This window comes from Cuculus canorus, chromosome 8 (assembly GCF_017976375.1).
Source record: "Cuculus canorus isolate bCucCan1 chromosome 8, bCucCan1.pri, whole genome shotgun sequence".
NCBI classification, from domain to species: domain Eukaryota; kingdom Metazoa; phylum Chordata; class Aves; order Cuculiformes; family Cuculidae; genus Cuculus; species Cuculus canorus.
In genome coordinates, this window is record NC_071408.1 from 34,680,696 (window position 1) to 34,702,099 (window position 21,404).

At 40.3% G+C, this 21,404-nt stretch overlaps 2 protein-coding genes across 14 annotated transcripts in view; one reads left to right on the plus strand and one right to left on the minus strand.

Moving 5' to 3' along the window:
* Positions 1 to 7,413, plus strand: part of FNBP1L (formin binding protein 1 like) — a 45,861-nt gene extending 38,448 nt beyond the window's left edge. For 2 of the 4 annotated variants that reach the window (XM_054073330.1, XM_054073332.1), the window contains exons 11-16: positions 699 to 713; positions 2,574 to 2,683; positions 3,295 to 3,427; positions 3,879 to 3,973; positions 4,467 to 4,615; positions 4,986 to 7,413. In XM_054073330.1, the coding sequence (XP_053929305.1) occupies positions 699 to 713; positions 2,574 to 2,683; positions 3,295 to 3,427; positions 3,879 to 3,973; positions 4,467 to 4,615; positions 4,986 to 5,164 (681 nt within the window). In that variant the 3' untranslated portion in view covers positions 5,165 to 7,413. The remainder of the gene's footprint in view (positions 1 to 698; positions 714 to 2,573; positions 2,684 to 3,294; positions 3,428 to 3,878; positions 3,974 to 4,466; positions 4,616 to 4,985) is intronic. The other 2 variants (XM_054073331.1, XM_054073333.1) reach the window with 2 other exon arrangements.
* Positions 7,414 to 8,577: 1,164 nt separating this feature from the next.
* BCAR3 (BCAR3 adaptor protein, NSP family member) overlaps positions 8,578 to 21,404 on the minus strand; it is a 74,208-nt gene continuing 61,381 nt past the window's right edge. For 9 of the 10 annotated variants that reach the window (XM_054073324.1, XM_054073322.1, XM_054073321.1 and 6 more), the window contains 9 exons: positions 20,158 to 20,286; positions 18,545 to 18,987; positions 17,821 to 17,921; positions 15,613 to 16,253; positions 12,833 to 12,948; positions 11,881 to 12,052; positions 11,601 to 11,724; positions 10,555 to 10,767; positions 8,578 to 9,775 (listed from right to left, as the gene is read on the minus strand). In XM_054073324.1, coding sequence (XP_053929299.1) covers positions 9,588 to 9,775; positions 10,555 to 10,767; positions 11,601 to 11,724; positions 11,881 to 12,052; positions 12,833 to 12,948; positions 15,613 to 16,253; positions 17,821 to 17,921; positions 18,545 to 18,987; positions 20,158 to 20,286 — 2,127 coding nt within the window. In that variant the 3' untranslated portion in view covers positions 8,578 to 9,587. Of the gene's footprint in view, positions 9,776 to 10,554; positions 10,768 to 11,600; positions 11,725 to 11,880; positions 12,053 to 12,832; positions 12,949 to 15,612; positions 16,254 to 17,820; positions 17,922 to 18,507; positions 18,988 to 20,157; positions 20,287 to 21,404 lie in introns of those variants that run through there. The other variant, XM_054073329.1, reaches the window with a different exon arrangement.

Sequence of the window (21,404 nt, forward strand, 5' to 3'; positions counted from 1 at the left end):
TCCTCAGCATGCCATGAATGTTAAACCCAGGATACAACACCTGGCATCCCATTTTTTTATTTGCTTCCTCTTAAGGATCAAGTCTTTACTCTTTGAATGTCTTTATTTTTATCTGAACTAAAACATTTCTAGGATAGCAGCTATCGCCCAAATACTGTTTTCAGAAAAGAAATTGGTAACTTCTGAGCTTGAAAAAGATCTTTGTTTATTGTGGTTCTCTTGTGATAATGACATAAACACGTTGTAAAAAATAAAAGCGATGATAGGGGATTGTTAGTTGTGATTAAAAAATTATTTGCAGATGGCTGACCAGTCCTCCATCACCATCAAATTCTGCTATTTTGTGCAATGTTGGCTGTGTGTTTGCTTCTTCTCCTACAATAGTTCTTTAGCATATTACTCAAAACACTAAAATTCAAAAGTAGTTTAATGAAGTTGTGTATTAGAATTTCATGAATTAAATTACCCATTATCTCGTAGTAATTTTTAAGATCAGTAAATCTTAAAGTAGAAGTGCATTTCTGAGTATTGTATTTTGCTTTTCTTGTGCTCCTAGTAAAATGCATTTTTTATAAATTAAATTTTTAATCCTTAAGTAATATTTAAAAAATACATTTTTAGGCATTAATCATTGTTGTAGCTGGTCATTGCGTGTGAATAATTTCCCGTTTCTTTCTGTTTTCAAATGAACTGTGCAGTGGTCGGTGAAGATGGTAAGCCGGTGTGCTGATCTGTCTGCTGTACTTCTGCTGAGATAGCATGAAAGTAATCTTTTGAAAGCATTTCCATATCATAACCGCTTTAAGCCAGGTGCTGAAATACATCTTCAGATTTTCCACTCATCTGCACAGTCTTCTTAATCATCCATGCTTAATGTAAGATAATTAGACTTGTGATCTGGTTGCAGTGAAGTCTGTGATTTGGAATGTTAGGGTTGACCAGTATCCACGAGTTGGTCAAGATGGAAATACTTGATTTCTCTTGGTCAGGAAGACTTTTAAAGCAGTGTAAAATAGGTACATGGAAAGATGACAAAACTTGTAAAGAGGAGAAATATTGAATACTGCAAAATTCACTCCTTTGAATGTCCCTAAAAAACTGCAGGGGAGATGCTCCTTTCTGCTTAGGAATATTCAAAAGCTGTTAGGTTAAATGAAAACCACACCTTGATCGGGTGGTGGTTTGCAGAGTCAATCAGTAAAACTTAACAAAAAGGCCTCTCCTTCTGAATGTTGCTGTAAGCTGCTCTGGTTTTATCTGGCCTATACAGAGGAACGATATAGAGGATGTGGTTTTCTTTTTGTTTCTTTGTTTGTAAAAGCACCCCAGAGGATGTTAATGATTTTTTTTTCCTCCAGAAAGAAACACCTCTGCTTTATTTTGGAAATGTCTTGATTTCCCTCTGTTTACAGCGTCTTGTATTCCCTTCTTAAAAAGCAGTGAGATTATGATTTTACAAATGCAAAAGAACAAGGTTGAGGGGCAAGAATATTGGAGAGGAGGTGTCAGAGACTTGGCACCTGAGCCAAAGGCTCCTGTGTCAAGTCACGGCAGGCAAGTTTCCTCTTGACAGAAGAAATGCTGCCAGTTTGGTTGGCCTCTGCAGAGGTTGATGTAACAGTAAAGGTGGTGTGTGCTAAAACTAGCTAGGACACAAACAGTGTAACTTCACTTTTCCCCTTAATGAGATGTGTACGTATTTCCTTCTTTCCGCTGTTGGTGTATGTCACTCTGCAGGGAGGAGTTGTCACACAAATTCACAAGATACGTAAAAATCTCCTCCCATGCTTTTCACACCCGAGTCCTTGCATCCTGTTTATAATCCCAGCACAGGTTTGCCATCAAAGCTTTGCAGGTTTGGGCTTATAACAGTCCGTGGTGGTGAGGGTGGGGCTTGGGATTTTTTTGGTTTTGTTTCTTTTGTTTGCTTTTTTTTAAAAAAAAGTTTTAAAGTGGGAGGGTTTTTCCCTCCCTGAAACATCATTTTTTATAATGAAGAAGGTAACTTGGAATATTTGAGCAAATTTTGATTCATATTAACAAATTTAAGTAAAAATGTTAATGTTATGAAGGCTTTTCTGTGCTCTGTGAGTTAGTGTTATGCGAGTTTAAATGCATCAGAACTTTATAAGTTTTAATGTGCTTACTAGTGAGATTGCTGAACTTCTGGATGAGAACTATAATACTACTTTGGAATGAAGATCCAAAATACAGTATTTTTCTTCTGTTAGCATCCAAATCAGCACAGAGCACACACTCCAGAGAAAGAATCCTTTCTAAATCTGCTTTAAGTCCACTGGGCTCCGCTTTTCAGAAAAATGATTGAATCTACACATTTTTAATTCAATCTGTGAGCCAACTGTTACAGAGGCAGAAAGAATCGTGAATGAGCGACTACAATCTGACAGCACAAACATGCATTTATTCTGTTGTGGTCTTTTTCTAAAGCTATGTCAAGTAAGAGTTTTTAAGGTCCATCCTGCTTCCAGTGAACACTGTCCGTGTGTGGGTCTGTCAGTTCAGCTGCCCAGGTCTGTGCCTGGCACTTGTTTCAAGAGCGTTTCTCCTTGCAGGGCCCTGCACTCGAAGACTTCAGCCATCTCCCTCCAGAACAACGACGCAAGAAACTGCAACAGAGAATCGATGAACTCAACAGAGAACTACAGAAGGAAACAGACCAAAAGTGAGGGCGTTAAAGTTTGAGTTTGGTCATGGTTTTCTCTCTCCATTTCTTTTGAAGTCTTCTCCCTAAGCCAAGAGTGCTCAGAAGCTAGGAGAGAATGGACTAGAACAGGCTATTACAAAGCATTTGTTAGTTCCTGGTTTGTTGTCTGTAATTTCTGTTAACATTGCTTCCTTCTGTTTCTGCTTTACTATAACGCACATTTTTATCCTAACATTGCACAGAAAACATCAGATCTAAAAGCATGCGTTAAAGAAAAAGTCACTGTGTAAGTCTGTGGAGCAAAAGAGCTGCAATTTAGTGCATTAAGAAAAGGAACACTAATAACATTTAGGAAATTGTGTGTAACAAACAATATGAGCAAGTGTTGAGACTGCACAGAGAAGAGTCGTCAGTTTTCATCCTTGTGGACACCAGCAAGTAAGGCAGACTACTAGGATCACAGAATGGGAGAAGGATTTAGGTGTGGTGTGAGGAGCAGTCGTTCCTCATGTCCGTGCTCAGTATCTAATCACAGATCAGGGTCTGATACACAGGAACATTATTGTAGCTTTAATGAATCAGTACTGATGTGTGTAATGTTTGTAATTGTTGGGTTTTGTATGTTTTAGAGATGCCCTCATCAAGATGAAGGATGTTTATGAAAAAAATCCCCAGATGGGTGATCCAGGCAGTTTGCAACCAAAATTAACTGAGACTATGAGCAACATGGACCGCCTGCGGATGGAAATACACAAGAATGAGGTTAGACTCTAAAACAACTCCTTTGAAAATGTAAATTAGTAGCAATATTTTAGTTTGCTTTATTGGTTATAAATATAGCACCCAGGAAAACTACTTAAGTGTTCCCAAAACAGTTTTTGTGGGATGCCATGTTTTCAAGTAGGTTCATCTAGCTAGAATAAGGATGTACGTTACTCAAGATGTAAACCGTTTAGAAGAATTTCTTATTAATCACTTATTATGAAATTAGTATGTGATTGAAGGTTACTTTTTTCCTTAAGACTAGTTCTGAGCATAGGCTGAGCTTGAGGGACAGGTTTGCATTTCACATGCAGTAATTATAAGATTTCACATGTGAGCGCAGCCTCCGTGTGGCTGTGTGCTGACAAGTAAATTGTATGCAGTTACCTGCATTTGAGAAGTGATATTTGCTGGCTTAGTATCAAGTTTTTCTTTGTTTTTTTTCCCCAAGGCCTGGCTCTCTGAAGTTGAAGGTAAAGTAGCAGCCCGAAGCGACAGGCGGCACAGCAGTGATATCAACCACCTTGTAACACAGGGCAGAGAAAGGTCACTATTCTGTTCCTACTGCTTTTATACCCTGGATAGAGTCAGTGTATTTCTTTGATAATTAATGCTAGGTGATGGTTGTTACTCACCTTCTGAAAGTTTGTCCTAAAGGAAAATCTTACTGGCTCTGAATTCTAGAGGTCACTTTGTGTCATTACGGTAGATTTAAAAAATAGCGAGTCTAGTGGAAACATCACTCAGTAAATAGCAGCACCTTTTAGAGCCATCTTATTTCATTGCATAGGGCTCGCTAGTCTTCCACATTCTGTGGAGAGAGGCACATCAAATCGATGTTTGGGTTTGGGCCATGATGTTTGTTTTCGGGCCTGGTTAGATGAGTATTTTCAGAAAAGCACCTCTACCAGTAATTCCAGAAACTACTCGGCAGGCATTCCCAAAGCGACACCCATGGCCCTTTGTGATGTGGGTATGTTCTGAGCTGCACAGCGAAGAACTTGTCCAAGTCCTCATGCACCAGTCATTGTATTTCTAGCCCTGAAGGGAGTTACACGGATGATGCGAATCAGGAAGTTCGAGGCCCGCCACAGCAACACGCACATTCAAATGAGTTTGATGATGAGTTTGAAGATGACGATCCATTACCAGCTATAGGACACTGCAAGGCAATATATCCGTTTGATGGTAAGGTTAACAATGTGCACTACTTCTTTACTATAAGGCATGGATTATTAGTTATAGAGAAGACAGGTAAAATGATTTCAAGTATGAACAACTAATTGTTTGTAGGATGAGTGGAAATATTTTATAAATCACTTTCATTCATGAGTAGTATTCTGTGCTGCTTTAAGATAAATATTAGCACAGCTATTGGCAAATATTCGGCTTTGCAAATTGGACTCGGTTTTTGTCTGTAAACCTGTCTGACCCTGTGTTCTCTTGCACAGATTTTTGCTTCTTCCTATTTATATATAATCTAGAAACCACGCTCTGGGAGAAAGATGACTTGAAATTCCGTCTGAACATTGAGATTTCTTTGCCTCATTTTTCCCAGGTCACAATGAAGGCACTCTAGCAATGAAAGAAGGGGAAATTTTGTATGTCATTGAGGAGGACAAAGGTGATGGGTGGACAAGAGCTCGAAGACATAATGGAGAGGAAGGCTATGTGCCAACATCCTATATAGATGTAACGCTAGAGAAAAACAGCAAAGGTGCAGTAACCTATATCTAACAGTAAACTCACAGCTTTCAGTTTTAGGTTCCCTGGGGAAAGTAGTGGAAAAATACTAAGTTACACAGGCTCATGGAAACCATTAGAATATCAGAAGTCAGCAATGGTCTGTTATTTGCAATACATGTTTGCTATAGTTTTTTTCAGAGATGACCACATTAAATTATGCATCTTATGCTGGTCTGTAATTTTGACCAATGCCTTCTGCTTTAACTGATCTAGGTGTCCCGCTTTACAAAGTACTAAATCCAATTCAGCTATTAAACTGAAGAAAACCAGGATTCCTGCTTGTTCTATGGAATATTTTATTTATGTTCATAGAGACCTGAAACAGTACTTAAAGATCTCTAAGATTTACTGTTCCTACTCTTGTGACTTAAACTCCATTTTTAAAACTTAGGGTTTTTTCCTCTAATGATTAACTGAACTCGGTTACTGAAAGTTACTGATTTCCTTCCTTAGCAAATACTTGGCAGCTTTTGCTTCTTAAAACAGGAAAATGTTTTCTGATTCTTAAAGCTCAACAAAAATACTCAGGAAAAAACATTGCGATCAAGAAGGACATGAAGTCCACTGACCTGCCTGCCTCCTTCCTTTTCAGTACTTGTAACGTAGAACATTGTGTATTGGACACAACTCCATTGTTTTAACTATAGATACCGTGAGCAGAGCAAAAAAAAAAAAAAAAAGAGACCACATGTAGTGTATTATGTCTTACTGAAACGTCTGTGCTCCTGAAAAGGGAATGATTTTATATTCTTAATCTGTGCCTGTAAACGAAGTCTTTGAATTGAATCATGTTTAGTTTGAAGTCAAGGTCTTAAACGTGGTCGTCCCTCTCACTGTTAAATCACTGAGGACCGGGAACTGCATTGCGCTTACTTTATTACCAGAGGGGAAAAAAGCTTGTCTAAAAGCTGTGGTTCTTATTCCTAATGAGAATTTGTGGAATTCAGTACAAGGCTAGCGTAAAGCCACTGAGAATGGCCTGTTAGAAGCGAGCACGCTTCTCTGTCTTTTAAAGGCCTTCAGTAACTTTGTTCTTTTCTTTTTCCTCTTGGACTGCAGGTTCCTGAAGCGGGTTTCTGAGGAAATGGGCGAGATCTTGAAGGAGGTTACATGCAGCTGCGGGGGGGCGGGGGGGTGGGTGCTAGATTGGGAGGCCCAGGGGAACAGCTAGTTGCATGAATGCATGCAGACATACCCTTAGTCACTAACATCTTAGCATCTCCATACATAGGTAAGGATGTCTTACAAACTCTTCAATTTATGCAGGAAAATGAGTTCCATTACCAGAGTAAAAAAGCTACTGCTCCTAAAATTGCTTTATTTTCATTGTCCTAGGCTGTCCCAGATGCACAAACTATATTTTAGCTTGTGCTGTGTTTTGGTTATCATCTCAATTACACTCTTCCCCAACTCGTTTGAATTGGCATTCACTTAGAACTCTGTGTCAATTACCAGTCTGCCTGTGCCACCTCCATGCTCGCCGTTAACCTCCTGCATGTCTAGGACAGTCAGGCATGTCTGCATAACACTATGCCATCATTGCTTGTCTTATTTTGTAACAAATAATTTTGTTTAAATATCCTCAGCACTAGAGTTTCATCCCACTATCCATGTGTGCTGCTATAACTATACCACTGCAACCATCCTTACATTCCAGTTTTTGGCATAACTGATAAGAGACCATAATGTGTTTGTGTTGATTTGGGGAAATAATGCATCCCAGCTCTAGCTGACAACGCAAGCGAGGGAAACTCCTAGAACTGTGGTCCATCTTCAGCACTTCCGTGACCTGGTGGGAACACTGAAAACCTGGAACACCACCAGAGAAGTTCACCACTGCAAGCTAATGACCGTTCTCAGACGTCAACCACTTGCCATTCAAATGCTGCCTTAAACTCGAGTGCCTAAATGTGTTGTTTGCCAACACTACCACATACAGTATCCCACAAAGGGCTTTGCGTCTCAGCTCTTCTCTCAGTGCTGCAGCCGCTGAGGTAGCCACGGTAGGTGTTGTCTAGAGCTCTACTTTATTGGATACATGGTGCATCCTGAATTTTATACATTGAAACATGTATCTCTTCATTTGACTTTAATATTTTAAAAAATATTTTTATGGAAACTGTCTTTTAGTTTTTCACTAATTTTAATTACTGCAGTGCTAGTCCATTTCCAGGCAATGCTTCATTGTATGGACCAGTTGAAATTTGATACTTCATAATGATCTATGTGCACTTTTACTTGTAAACAATGGAAATTTGGATATGTTTATATGTGTAAATATAGTCGTCTGCAGTGCCCCTATTGCTTATGTTGTCTTGCCTCCTATTTGTGATTCTATTAATAAATACATCATATGGGATTTATTAGGGTGATAAGAATTAGACTAGAGATGTTGTGGGGAGGGATACTGGTATTGAAGCAAGCTCATCAATCAAGGCACCTGCTGTTCAGGGGAAATGAAATCATCATCAAAACATCCTGTTTTTCTGGGGTCTGAAGCAATATTTGGATGCAGCAGTGCTGGATTCTTTTTTATGTCAGTGTTATTAGGAACTGTACTACCAGTAAAATTAAATTTGAATGACTTGGGTAGAGGTTTATTCCTTTTCGTATGTACACCACTATTACACAGCCTGACCTAGTGTATTATGGGGGCTATGAAACTCTAAAGTTCAGATTTTTGGAGCTTGTATACAGGGTTATTTATATAATAATGTGACATTATTCAATACTGACAGAACTACTTAGGTAGGTTTTGGGGTTTGGGATTTGGGGGGTGGTAGTGGGGTTTCTGTTTGTGTTCTTTAAATCTAGTGCTTTTTATTTTTAAGTTAGAGTAAAGGAGGAAATGTGATCTGTGTATTTTCTGCTAAAGGGCCTGTGGTTTGCCAGGCTGTAGGCCTCGCAGGTCAGTAATAACACTTTCTGGTAAGGGACTACATGTTCTTTTCAAGCTACTGTTTGTTCTTCTAAATCCAGGACTTACTTCCTTGGGAGGCAGGTTGCTTTCATGAGGGATGGTGCAACTTGTATGAGGGTTATTGAACATAGGAAAAAAAATTTGTACTTGCACAGGTAGTTAGAGATCACTTATTCTAAAATTCTGAATGTGAGTTGTCTTAAAGAATCTTACAGTTTCAAGTAACCTTTAATCCTTTTTTGTGCACATGTTGTTTTCCTAAATGTTAAATGCTTTGTTTAAAAATAGTGTTCTCTGTTGAGAATATTTTAATGGAATAAAAAAATCTTTTCATGGTCTAAGTAATTAGCTTCCCCATTTGTGTTCTGTGAAGACCGAGGGGTAGACCTCCAGCGCAAGGTCTGTAACCTCTTGTTATGGTGGTAGAACCTCTGCTGCGACTGATGGGGGAAGAGGTAATAACATCCTTTTAGTGTGGGTTGTGGTGTTAGCCTACTCAAATGCTTTCAAATGCTGTAAGTAACACCTCACTCCAGCAAGAGCCTTACCAACAATGAGCACATGCAGCTCTGACCGTAGTTCTTGCTTAAATAGTTAATGATTTCTGAGGATAATGCTTATTCACCAATTCTGTATGTGACAACGAGGAAGTTGCTGGTAAAGCACTCTTTATATAAACACTGTGCATGCTGATTTCCTCTGAGAAATGCTAATAGCTTGTGGTTTGCCTTCATCTGAGGGGAAAAACAAAATACTACTTACCAAAGCGATTCATGTCAGTAAATGAAGCAAGTTTAATATATATCTACACCCACACATTTACTTGTATCTGAAAGCATTTTAATTACTTGGATTGATTGTTCTTGCCCTTTCATCATCCATTCCCTGTTGTGCAGGCTCCAGCAAAGGCCAAAGTACTACAGATGCCATCTTTAAAAAAAAACCCGTAAGTTGTCCCAACACATGCACAAATGATTTAATTTTGCAGGTCCATTGATATTTGAGCCTTACGGTCACAGATAAAGAATCATTTCTGCAATCTGCAGCTATGCAAATTATTTTGCAAAGAGACAGTCTTTAATGCACAATTCTATGTACACTGTTTTATATTCATTAAAAGACTATTATACAACAATTTTTCTGCAATGTCACATACTTAATCTATAATTATATTTACACTCTTTGCTTCATTTCAGTTTTAAGATGCCAATGCCCTTACTCCTAGGCATTATCAAAACACTGCAATCTGGGGAAATACAGAAAGCTGTAAGACTATCTTACAGGATTAACCTGATTGTTTAAAGGGATCATTGAATGACATGGTGACTACTAAATAAATAATTTGTTTAGAAATCAGTAGTTTTAAAACAAGTGTGCATTGTGCAGTTAAAAGTTCTGAACAGCTTGTGAAATGCAAGAAGCTTATGCAGTATCAAATTACCAAAGGAGAGCCAAGGTTATTTCAAGTATAAAATTAAAACACTGTTTACTGACTCATATACTTAATTGTTCCACCTGCTTCACTGGAGGAGGTTCTAGTTTTCGGGAAAGCGCAGTTAAAATCTGGCTGAATTTCTCATATCTCTCGTTTTGATTAACTTGTGCTCCTTTGCTGCCCCAGAGCAATCTGATTTGAAATTCTGTCTTGAAGATTTCACTCATTTCTTCATCTGGCTGGAAACCTAGGAAGTAAAAAGAATCCCAACGTATCACCATCAGGCAAGCTTTTTATTCAAACAAATGGCTTTAAAACTGTATTCGCTCCAAGTAAATTGTTACTGTCTTGGGTTCCTGTCGCATAATGATTTAAACAAGCCAGAAAAGCAATGGAAAGCCTTTCCTCCTGTGACGTCGTACTAGCACACGAGTGGCTCTAGGGACACTGGCTCAGGCTATCATCTTTTGCACAATTCCAGTGGTCTAGAATTGCCATTATAGCCTGACCTTAAATATAACTACTGATGTACTGCCTGCAGAAATACTTGCATTTCTCTTTCCTCCTGTAATTTTTTCACCGAAAGTTTTAAATACTGGCTGCAAGCAGTCAAGAGCTCAGTGTTGCATCTTGCACTACTGTAAAAAAGTGTTATTTGGGCAGTTTAGTCAGAAGAGGAATTTTAAATGGTACAGAAGACAAGTTATCCCAGGTCCTTCCTGTACTTCTCGTCAGTTGCCAGAAGGGCCAGCATATTCAGTCATGAAAACTTAAGTGTCCAGCAAAAATGCTCTATTACTTAATGGAGAATGACAGTGGTAAGTAATTTACTGTCTGCTTTTAGACAATATTGATGACGGCATCAGACTGAGTTTCCTGCAGGACATTTGCTCCTGTCTTGGCTCCCATGAGAGAGAAGAGTTTCTTGCACTCACTTCCAGTGGCACTTAGGCAGACCTTATCCTGCAGATGTAACCCACACATTCTGCTCACGGGCAGCGGTTTCTCCTCTTGAGTGCTCCCTACCTTTCAGCATCCGTCCTGCAGTCAGGCTGTACATTTCCGCATTCTGTGCTATCTGACGAGCTGTGGCCAAGTGCTTGAGCATTATTTCACAGCTTTGGTCACTGCTTTCCCACAGGTCCATGCCTTCAAAAATGACAGCTTGTCGCTCCATCAGGGTCACAAGAGGCATCAGCAGTGGCACTGTTACGTTGTGCTGTGAAGCACTATCAGGCTCTGGGACAGACAGCAACAAATAAACCACATCATCAAGCATTATCAAACTTGCTTACTGAAGAAGGTACTTCAAAGTGCGGTATTCTTTTCAATGCTGGAACCTACTCTTTGTCTTCCATCTTTCAAATTAACATCTTCCCTCAGCTATCCCTGTGCCAACAGTTTCCAGTGAATAGGGCTGAGGAGAAGGCCAAGAAAAAGCAGTGCTGGAAGACTATTTGCTACAGGAGAAAGCTCTGCTGAATTACTACACAGTGGCACAGAGACTTAAAATCTGAGTCACTCCAATAAATTTTATGAAGCTAAAAAGTTTTCTACCCATTCTCTTAGGGAAATGTTCAGAGGAATGTTCTTTCTGCCTTGCACCCCTTTGGAGATGAGAACTGCTAAGAATCTGACAGAGTGCCTGATGTGATCAGCGCAATTATCTGGCCAACCCATTCTTTGTATTGGATGATTCATCCTCTGAGGTAATAGGTGAAGGAAATAAAAAGCAAAATCTGTCATGAGTAACTCTCCCCTCAGGAGGAGACTTTTTTCCTGTCTATAAGGCAAGAAGATGCAGAGTGTTTCTGTTCCTGCTCCACAAAGAGGGAGTGTGGCTTTGGGCAGAATGTTCTGTTCTGCATAGATACACGCAAAAGCATATCCTGATATTCGGCTGGCAGACTGTTTCCTTTCATTTCATTGTCTTTTATGTTGCATTATACAAGTTCATGCAGCCATTTTAACATATGATGCACAGCTATGGGAACAGCAGCTGCCTGATCCCCCTACACAGGAAAGCAGTAGAACTAAAGGGCTACATAGAAACCAGTGTCAGTCATACTCACTAGTCCACTCATCTTGTCCTTCATGCAAAGCTTTGCTGAATGGCTTCAGCTGTTTTTCATACATAATGGCAGTCTGTGTGTAATGATGTCTTAGAGAGGTCCAGGTTTGTTCTAACCTAGTGACCTGTTCATACAAAACAAACAATGCCCATTATTGACTCCACAGCAATTCACTGCTAGTGAGGAAGTTTCTGTTCTGATGGTCTTGAAGAAATTTCATAAATTAAGTAAAACAAACCATCAAACAACTCCATGTTTTGGAAGATAAACAGATTTTTACCTGTGGCATTTCCAGTGCTTTCATAATGGCAGAAAACGCATACAAATCCCCTAGTGTGTCCTTCAGCTCCACCGCGACTTGGATGATCCTGTTCAGTGTTGCTGCTCTATCTTCTACATTTCCTGTACAACCCAAGATATCCACAGCTATTCCTATTGCCATGGTATTGTGCCTGTAAGCGAAACAATTTGTTCTACTGGTTACAAATTACTAAATTAATAATACGTTATGTTGTATATCTGTTCAGAGAAGAACAAATCAATGGTATATTTCAATACCGTGGTGTGCCCAGCAAGCTTACTCTTGCCAACGTCTTTGTATCAAGAGCAGTAATGCTGTTCTATAGAATATATATACAATGGTTTTGGATCTGTGTTTTAATAAACATAATACATTTTCCTAAGATATTACTACTATTATACAAAGTTCTGCTCAAGCAATGAATGAACGAACACTTTCAGGGAAAACTGCCCCAATTCTGTTTGTCTTTCACACACACATCCTGGGACCTTCCCTCTGAACTCCAGCAACTGAACTACTGAAATAATTGTTACCTCTCAACTTGCGCAGTGGTTTTACAGAAAGCTTTGCTGATCTTTTTTTTTACTAGATCCTCTAGCCTCTTCCCGAGTTGCAGGCTACTACCTACGAAATCTTCCACAAACACAAGCTCAGCTGGACTACATGTCCTCTGAACTTGAGACTACCTGAGCTCTTATGGGACTCTGCTTCCTATACAATTCCCCTTTCCCTGTACTACAAGCATGGAGTTGCCCCATGATCTTAAGGAACTTTCCTATGCAAAAACTTCTGCCATCTCCCTAAATCATCTGTACACATGAATTCAGAAAATGAGGAAGAGCACATGGTTTGCGGAAACGTAGAGTGCAGTGTAGCAATGCTCTGATTTTTCTGGCCATCTGCCCTGGTAATGAGAAACACGAATAGTTACCTTTCAATTAAATCAAGGCGCAGCTGATGTCCGTAAGGTAAGGTAATCAGTTCTAGGCCAGAGTTCACTCCCATAATCCTCCTCATCTCTTCAGAAACTTCCAGGATCCTTGCCACCTGTTAAACACAAAAATTCATGCAGCAGTAACTTAAAAACAAGCCTAGCCATGCACAATTCCTCCAGGTTAGTGCAGGTCAGAGAGCCCAGGGCACAGTGTGCAATGTTAGAATACAGTCATCTAATCAAAAAATAATTATGCACATTCAGTGCGTTACACAAAAGAGGCTAATAAAATATTCTTTTGCACAATTCAGCCATCAGAAAATATGTAATGCTCTACTAAGCTTCTGTCCTCCACTTCTAGAAGGAGATTCCTATGCAAGCTCCAAGAAATGTGGTGGTCTCTTGACCTGATCTTTGTCAGTGTGATACTGCTTTTTGGCCTTACAGATGGACCTATTTGCTTCACCGCCTTAACTTGTAAAGAAAAGACTGCTCAGAATGTTTTTGGCTTACACCACAGGGCTCTCATCAGGATTAATTAGTAAAAGGACTTTAAGAAGGACACCGAACGTTGAGTGCTTAATGAAGTCAGTATGTGAAAGCCAACACCCTCACCAATTTGTCTTTGCTTTTTAAACATGCACCATTAGCTAATGGTTATATCAGTATCAACTACATATGCTAATTACAAGCAAAACCACATTAAAAAGATAATGTGAGATTGTCTGCTGTTTTAAGGCCTATATGTTGACATACTGACAAACCAATCTGCCTGTTGTTTTCTGACACACCCATCAGCAGCCTTTCTTGGTTAGGAAAGGATGAAAGCAATCTGGGCCACAAAAACAAACCTCACTGGTTCAAAAGCTGGTACTGTAGAGAAAACTGTTTTACTTCTGGAGATGTAGGAGTGCTATGAAGCCCCTGGAGACACTGATTGCTACACCTTTGTCACAAAAAGCCCTCTCAGCCACACAAGTGGCAAGTAGATATTCACTCCACCACTTACCATACGGGTGCTTCTTTCATTATTAGAAATGTCACTATTTAAAAGGCAGCCTGAGCTACTGATGCCACACGAGAAGACCCACGAACTTCAGCCTTATCACAGGTCTCAGTACAAAGCGTTTATTCTGGCCCAGTTCACTTGCCAGTCTTGCTGTACCATGCAGCTCTTACCACTGCAGTAGTATGCAACAAGTTACCAGTGAATGACAGTCCTTGGTTCTTGGCAGTGCAAGGTGAAGATAAAACAGATTTCTCTATGTGTCCCAGCTAGTTGCTGTTCCTGCTCCAAAAATCCATTTCTCTAAAACACTCCAATGACTCTTAATTGTACAGGCTCCCACGCTTCCAGCAGGCCAGACTCCTTGGACCCATTCCAAAGTTCATAGGACTTAAAACAAGGAGACTAATAATGAGCTAATTTAACATATTACATATATATTTAAAAACCCTTACTGCTTCCCTAAACCATGCATATCCTCTGCCTTCAAGCAACTTCTTTTTTAATAATGTATTAAAAGACACCCCAGTTATCAGGTTGAAGGAGGAAAAGGTGAATTTTGACATTAGAATGTTAGAGAATGCTGTTACTACTCTTGGAACCATAGCAAAGAAGCCATAATCTACAGCTTCTAAAAAGACCACGCAGTTATGGAGCCAAGTTTTTCTGAGTCACCATGTCTATGTGAAGCCTCACTTCGCAGCAGCTGACACTGCTGCTGAGGAGAGAAGCTGTGTTTGCTGTTGGCAGGAGCCCAGCAGCCGGCAGACACTCACACACACTCATTCCACTGTTGCTCCAGTGCACGGCCCCCCGCCTTCCCAGACTGATGGTGTGAATCACTGCAGCAGGCTACAGACACGTTTCTTTTGGACCACCAACATTCCCACTTCCTTTCTTGTCTGCAGCGGACTTGCCCAGTAAGTAGCCATGTGTGTTGCTTCTCAAGCTGCTCTTAATAAAACAAGCAACACTAACAAAGCTCATGACACTTGACTCCCATAGGTGCTCTGCGGCAGGCACAGCAAAAAGGTACCAATTCAACAGCAATTGCCTCGCTTCTGTTACACAAAGTCATCATCTCCTAATGAGATGACTCCTGTCTTTCCCTATTCCTGATCCAATAGCTGATCTCTGTCGGCTGAACAAAGTTTACACTGTGAAAAACAGTTCTTTGTGTTTCTATATTTTTCTAAACAATTCCACTTAGCAATACAGTTCTCTCACAGGAAAGAAGTGCAGCAGCCCTAACAGCCATTTTCCCACACCACCTATCCAGCTGTAAGACACACAGTCAAAGATGAGAGGGATAGCAATTTGTAGAAGTTTAAATATATCCAGTTCCACTGACTGTCTTCTGTTACAGCCAGCAGTGTGGTGACAGGGCAACATCTGCCTACTGTTTCCTCTTGCAAGCTAACAAGCTATCATCTCCTGTCACGAGTAGTTCTTTTCACAATGATTTACAACATACACAGCTCTTCCTCTAGTACGGAAGAAAGGCTGAGTCAGATAGACAACAACAGATAGGTGATTAAAAAGATGTCTGAACACTGAAAAGTTGAGTCTAAAGTACAAGATGGTGGGAGATCTTTAGTCTAAAGGGTTTGTTAACATTTTTGTTCTTCAAATGTGGAAAAAAAACCCACCCTAAAAATTCCTGCAAGCAAGTCAATACATTTACTACATCAGCTACAAGTGTACCCATTAATCTTTTCAAATCAGCTCTTTAAAGAATCTAAAAATGCAAGAATTTTTTTTTTCTTTTTACCTTGCAGTCCATTCTAAGAATATGCTGCGCAATAGTCTTTGGATTGTTGTTGGTGAAAAGCTCCTTGACTCTTCTTAACATTGATGTTTCCAACGGCTTGTTTTCTGGAGGAAGCAGTTTGGATTCAAAATCATTCGGTTTAAAACTAGACATCGTCTCAAAAACAGGTGCAGAAAAGATGCTGTCTTCTTCAGCCATCTCAGCTGAAGCTTCTAAAGGATTGGCAGAGTTCACTGGAGGGTCATCATCCAGGATCAAGTAGTTTGTTTCAGAGTTCCTGAAGGAGTGTGTTGCCCTCTCCTTTTGCGTCAAATGTTCCACATAGCTGTTTTTCTGACATAAATGTCGTTTTGTTGCTGCAGGATCTCTGGCAGGGCTTAGTTCACAATAGTGTCCTTCTGAACTGTGGGAAATTAAAGGAGAATCCGGGGGCTTCATCAGGGGCACTTTGCTGGGTTTAGGTGGTGGCTTCAGACAGAGCTGGCTGTCTGATCCTCTGAGAGCTTCCCCAACTTGTGACTCAGAGGTGCCTTTCTGAACAACTGCTGGGCTTAGAGAAGGTTCACTGCCTGTTCTAAATGCAGGAGAGCTTGCACATGAGTCTGCATCTGCTTCACGTAACTGCAGTGGAGGTCTTGAACCTGCAGGGGCAAATGGTATTTTAGAAGGCCAAAACACATACAAGTCCTGATGCTAATCTCGGGGTTCATCTCTCAGTGCTGTTTCCTGAGGAAAATATTGTCAGATTACATCAATCACCTGATGACAAAAATGCATATGAAATTGTATTTTGGATGAATGAGCTAGCCAGCAAATTCTTTTCCTGTGCTGACCATCCCAAAATCCCAAATACACAGAACAGCTGCAACATAATATTATTCTGTGGTAAAGCTGACAATAATTCCAGTCACTGCTGCATACGTTGGCTATACTGTCAGCGCTGGATAGTCTCCATGGCTTGGAATAGGAGGCTCTTCTTTTGTAGGCTACAAAAATAGAAACTTCCAACCACACCACATAAAAGATGAGTAATTTCTGAGAATGACAAGTTTGAGAAGACAGAAAAGCTTCCCAAAGTCATGCCTGAACCTGCAATAATGTATGGAAAGAATGAATTTCAGGGATGCTAATCTTTTTGCTAAACAGTAGCTGATTGGAAAAGCTGGAGAAACATATACATATACTTTGTGTATTCATGCATCATCCTATACTCACTACATATGCAAGCCTCAGCATTCAATATAGGACTGAACCGTGTATCAGACACTCTCCATGTGCAGTTCTCAGTGCATCTGTTGCTCTCTACAAGCAAAGTGGGCAGTTGCATTGCATTGGCTTTACTGCTCGTTTCCAGCTGGCTCTCAATTTATGCAGATAACAAAATATGCAAAATAAGCACAGATTGCCACCACTCAGCTGTATGATACCAGAACCCCCCTCAGAGCACTCCAGGACAAAATGCACAGCAGTACTCTACAGGTTAAGTGCTGTATACCAGGAGAAAAGTTTTTGCAGCAATGGTCTGGCATCAGTTAATCAGAGGGACAGAAACTGATGAATGTCTGTCTATCCCACTGCTAAACACAAGGACATACCCTTTCTATCCAAATACAGTCTCACTATATGAATACTTCATATTATCTTTGTCTCGGGAAGTCTTTCCACAATAGGCACTACAGGGTGAGTGAGAGATTTAGAGATACAGAAGGCCAGAACTGAGCCATGGTAGCGCCTCTCTCCTGGTGAGGAACACTTACCACAGCTGCACACCCTATCCTGAGAAAAAGTAGTTACCAAGATTTCCATGAAACACCGCTTCTATTAACAGACTACTGTCAGAATGGCATGATTGAAACAAGTCAGTTCTTGACTCAAAGTTCTTGACTCTTCACTCAATGAGGTGAGTGAAACAAATGAGGAAAGGTAATACTATAAAAAAGGATATTAATACCAACCATAGCTGTAATTTTTCAGATGTGAAAGCCTGCTGAGTTGCATGCTAAGGGACTCAGCTGGCTGGTGCACTAAAAAACCTGTTCTGATGACTTAAAGAGCAAGCAGTATGGTAATACAGCTTACACTGGCCATTAAATATAACTGTATATACAGCACTCAGAACACTCAACCGTCTGACTTTGGTCTGAAGTGTAACGGACCATCAGGGCACACACAGATTCTCAGTGTGAGACATTTAATTACAAAACATACCTATTAGCAGATAGCTCTCTGATTGGTGAGCCTTTAGAGGGAATCTTTTCTCCAGAACATGATCCAAATGAGCTGGCTGACTACCACTTTTTTCTTTGTTTCTAGGGTAAACAAAGATACAAACAAAAATATATCAAATATATCCACCACTTCTAACATAAGCATCTAACTGCCAGAATATATCATAATCAGTACAAGGATTACTAGCTTTCCACTGGGACAGCTTAGAAGAATAAAAGGAACTTCATGCTATTGTGGTAGCAATTAAATGGACTATAACGTGCGTGTGTCCCTGCAGCATTTGTGAGGGTGTTTCTTTGAATGCCGAGACTTTTTAATGGAACACTTGATTTGGACACTGAAATTAGGATCCATTATCCCACACCTGGTATTTTTATTGCAGAATCAAATATGGAAAGAGACTTCTCTCTCGAGCTGCAAGATTTTATTTTAACCCTTTGTCTTATGCTAGTCAAGATTTGCCAAGTTACCGCAGAACAAGTTGTACTGCTGTTGTGCCTCCAGAGTTTACATTTGCTCACACTCTGTGGATTTGCTGTTTTTTAGCAAAGGATTGTTTAGAGCCTAAAAATTCGTTTGCTAATAATCAAACCCTCATGCCTACTCTTCCATCTAAAATCAGAGTGAAAATTCACATCACCTAACAGCAGGAGGTGGTACATTTACCTCATTTCTCTCCATAAGGGCAGCAAAATTAAAATACCTCAAAAGATTTCCTCTAGGTATGCTCTGCTCCGGGGATTGCATGACAGATATACCAAGACTCAGCCTTTTTGCAGTTTCTGTTTTCCCTTCAGGCATACTTGGTTCTTTTTGCTGAACTGGAGTTACACCGTACTTTTCTTCTAGACACCTGAGAGGCACAGTCCTGTTGACAGGCTGAAAAATAATTGCTCCGCTCTGCTTGGATATTGGTGAGCGATTCCCAACATAGTATCTAACTAAGCCAGGGATAGTGTCAAAACTTTCAAGTTCAAACTGATACTGAACACGGCAGTAGGCTTCGTTGAGTCTTAGAACTGTTCTGTTGATTTTAAAATGCTGAGAGGTATTCTTCCATTGACAGGTAAGCACAAAGTTCCCAGGACTGGAGAGAGAATCTCTAATCAGAAAATCTCCATCTCTCTGAACCAGGCCTTCTGCCACCTTTGAGGAAAAAGAATCATAAAAAAAAAAAAATACTTTCAGAATCAGGAAACAAGCAGTGAAACAACATATCTCAAGAAAATATTCTTAAACATAGCACCTAATTTGGTCGCTCTGGGAGGACAGACAAAGCCAGAAATACAAAGCAAAGCATTAAGTGTGGCAGAAGAATGAAGGCTCCAGTTCTACAATTAAAAGCTCATCCCATAGCAGAGATCTGGAGGGACTTCTTGGAAAACACCCAGCAACCAGAAGCACGACCTACTTTTGCATATGTATTTCTTCTAGTTTGCTAATAGAAAATAAGGCATGAAGGAAAAGCAATGACTCAGGATTTTAAAGTGTCTGAACAGGCAGTCATACTGAGTTTATTTAGAAACCATTACTGTAGGACCCCAGAAACTATCCTTTCATTATAACCTTAAGTGACAGAAGCTTTCATTTTTTTATTCTGTGTGAATATTGAATTTGTAAATTACTGCTAGAAAAAGTCAAAAAAATCCTGGTTCTCTGTTTTGAGTTAGTCCTTTCACGTGATAAAGTAAGCATCTAACATGTACTGGATCAAGGGCAACGCGTGTGGCTGCTGTGCCTGCCTCCTCACCCTAGCAAAGAGCAGAGGCCACCCACAGCCCTGTCGAGCACCACTGGGTGCACAGGAGTGGGAGGCTGGTGGGGGTGCTCCAGCACCATGGGGAACCCACACTCCAACCCAGTGGGAGCTTTAATGGGTTTTTAACTACTTCTGTATGAATGAAAATTGAGTTACTGCACAGATTTTGCTATGTTTTCATTTCCTTCCCCAAATTCCAAGTGCGAGAAAGAAAGTAAGCAAGAGCATTTCAACTTTGGTTAGGAATCCTGAATCAAATTAATGTTGGTGTGCCTGAACAATATGTAGGGATAGTAGTCCCTTATAACAAACAATTCCATTTCTTTATTCAATATGTATAAATCCTGAAATAGCTACATTTTCGATCACTGTCTGCTCTGAATCCCTCCTCAGCCTCATTTTATGCCAAGCTGTGTTAAATACCATTGCTTTCACACAAACAAGCATTAGGTTTCTACTAAATTTCTGCAGATACCAGAGACGTGCACGGTACTTCAGTGCAATTCTGCTTGTCTATAAAAGCTCAAAGCATACCTGGCAATGCAAAGCCCACATACCTGGCGAGGAATACGTCCGTGGTACCAGGCATGGCTACGCAAGTCTTCACTACTTAGCTGCAGTTCTCCCTCTAACTCCTTCTTCAGTTTTTCTGGGCTGTTTTCCATACCTTGCCTCTCCCTAGAAAACTGCAATAAAAGATTAAAAGCTTTAACTGTGCCAAGTTTAGTGGTTAACATTTTACCTGGGTTATAACTCCCATCACATGATTTGCACCAGCCACTGGAATGCAGGTACTGCTTTTAGCAGGGTGGCTCGGCTTCACTTTCTAGACTGTATTTGCAAAATCCAGCATTCAATGAGATAACATGTGATTGTTATACACTGCACGGAACAGAGCAAAGTGTTCTGTCTGTACACCAAGGTAAGAACGACACACCTACAAAGTCAATTCTCTTACTTCCTCTTCCCAGTAAGAATACTAACTCTACCGCAAAAAATGGAGCTGGACACAAATGTTCTGCTGTAACACCCTTCCTGCTGTTAAACTTCACTCTTAAATTCAGATTCCTCACCTCCTCACCTCCTCTGAACCCATCCAATTAAGAACATTCCAAATACATCAAGACAGGCTAACCTGTACATAGTTATTCAATATTTCTATTGCACTAAATAACAGTTCACCAAAGCAAATTTTCAGCCTCAAAGGGCTTACTTCTAATGGTCATTAAATCTGCATGTCCAGGATGTTCCTTAAGGGATAAAAGCTCCCGTTGCCCTTTAGCACAGAAACCATGAGATCTACTAGGAGGTACCTCCATCACAACTAAACAATCACTCTAAGAGTTTCTGGAAAATTTCCAACTTCATCTCTTCTTGGAGTACAGCTTCCACATTGGATCACTGTGGCTCAGTAGTCCTTCTTGTGGATGCAGTGTTGCTAACAAAGTAAGGTGCAGTATCTTCTCTAGAGAGTTGCTCCTTTGTAAGTGCTCAGTGGAGGGAAGTTCTCAGGACTGCCCCCCAGGGCTCCACTCCATCTTCACTGCTGCTGGAGAGTTTCAAAAGCCTAAGATACCCAAGTGAAACAGGTTCACTATAGGGAACATGTTCTACATGGATCAAAGAACTAGAGTATGCCCTCTCTTAAAAGAAAGTAGATTTTAAAAGTGAGGTGGCATGTGGGGGTGGCTGCAGCTGGAGAGCAGACTGAAAACGCAACATGCCCAGCACGTTATGGATTTTTTTAATTGGCTCAGGATTATGAGCCAAAGCTCACAGGTTCCCTTCACTGACACAGTGACGT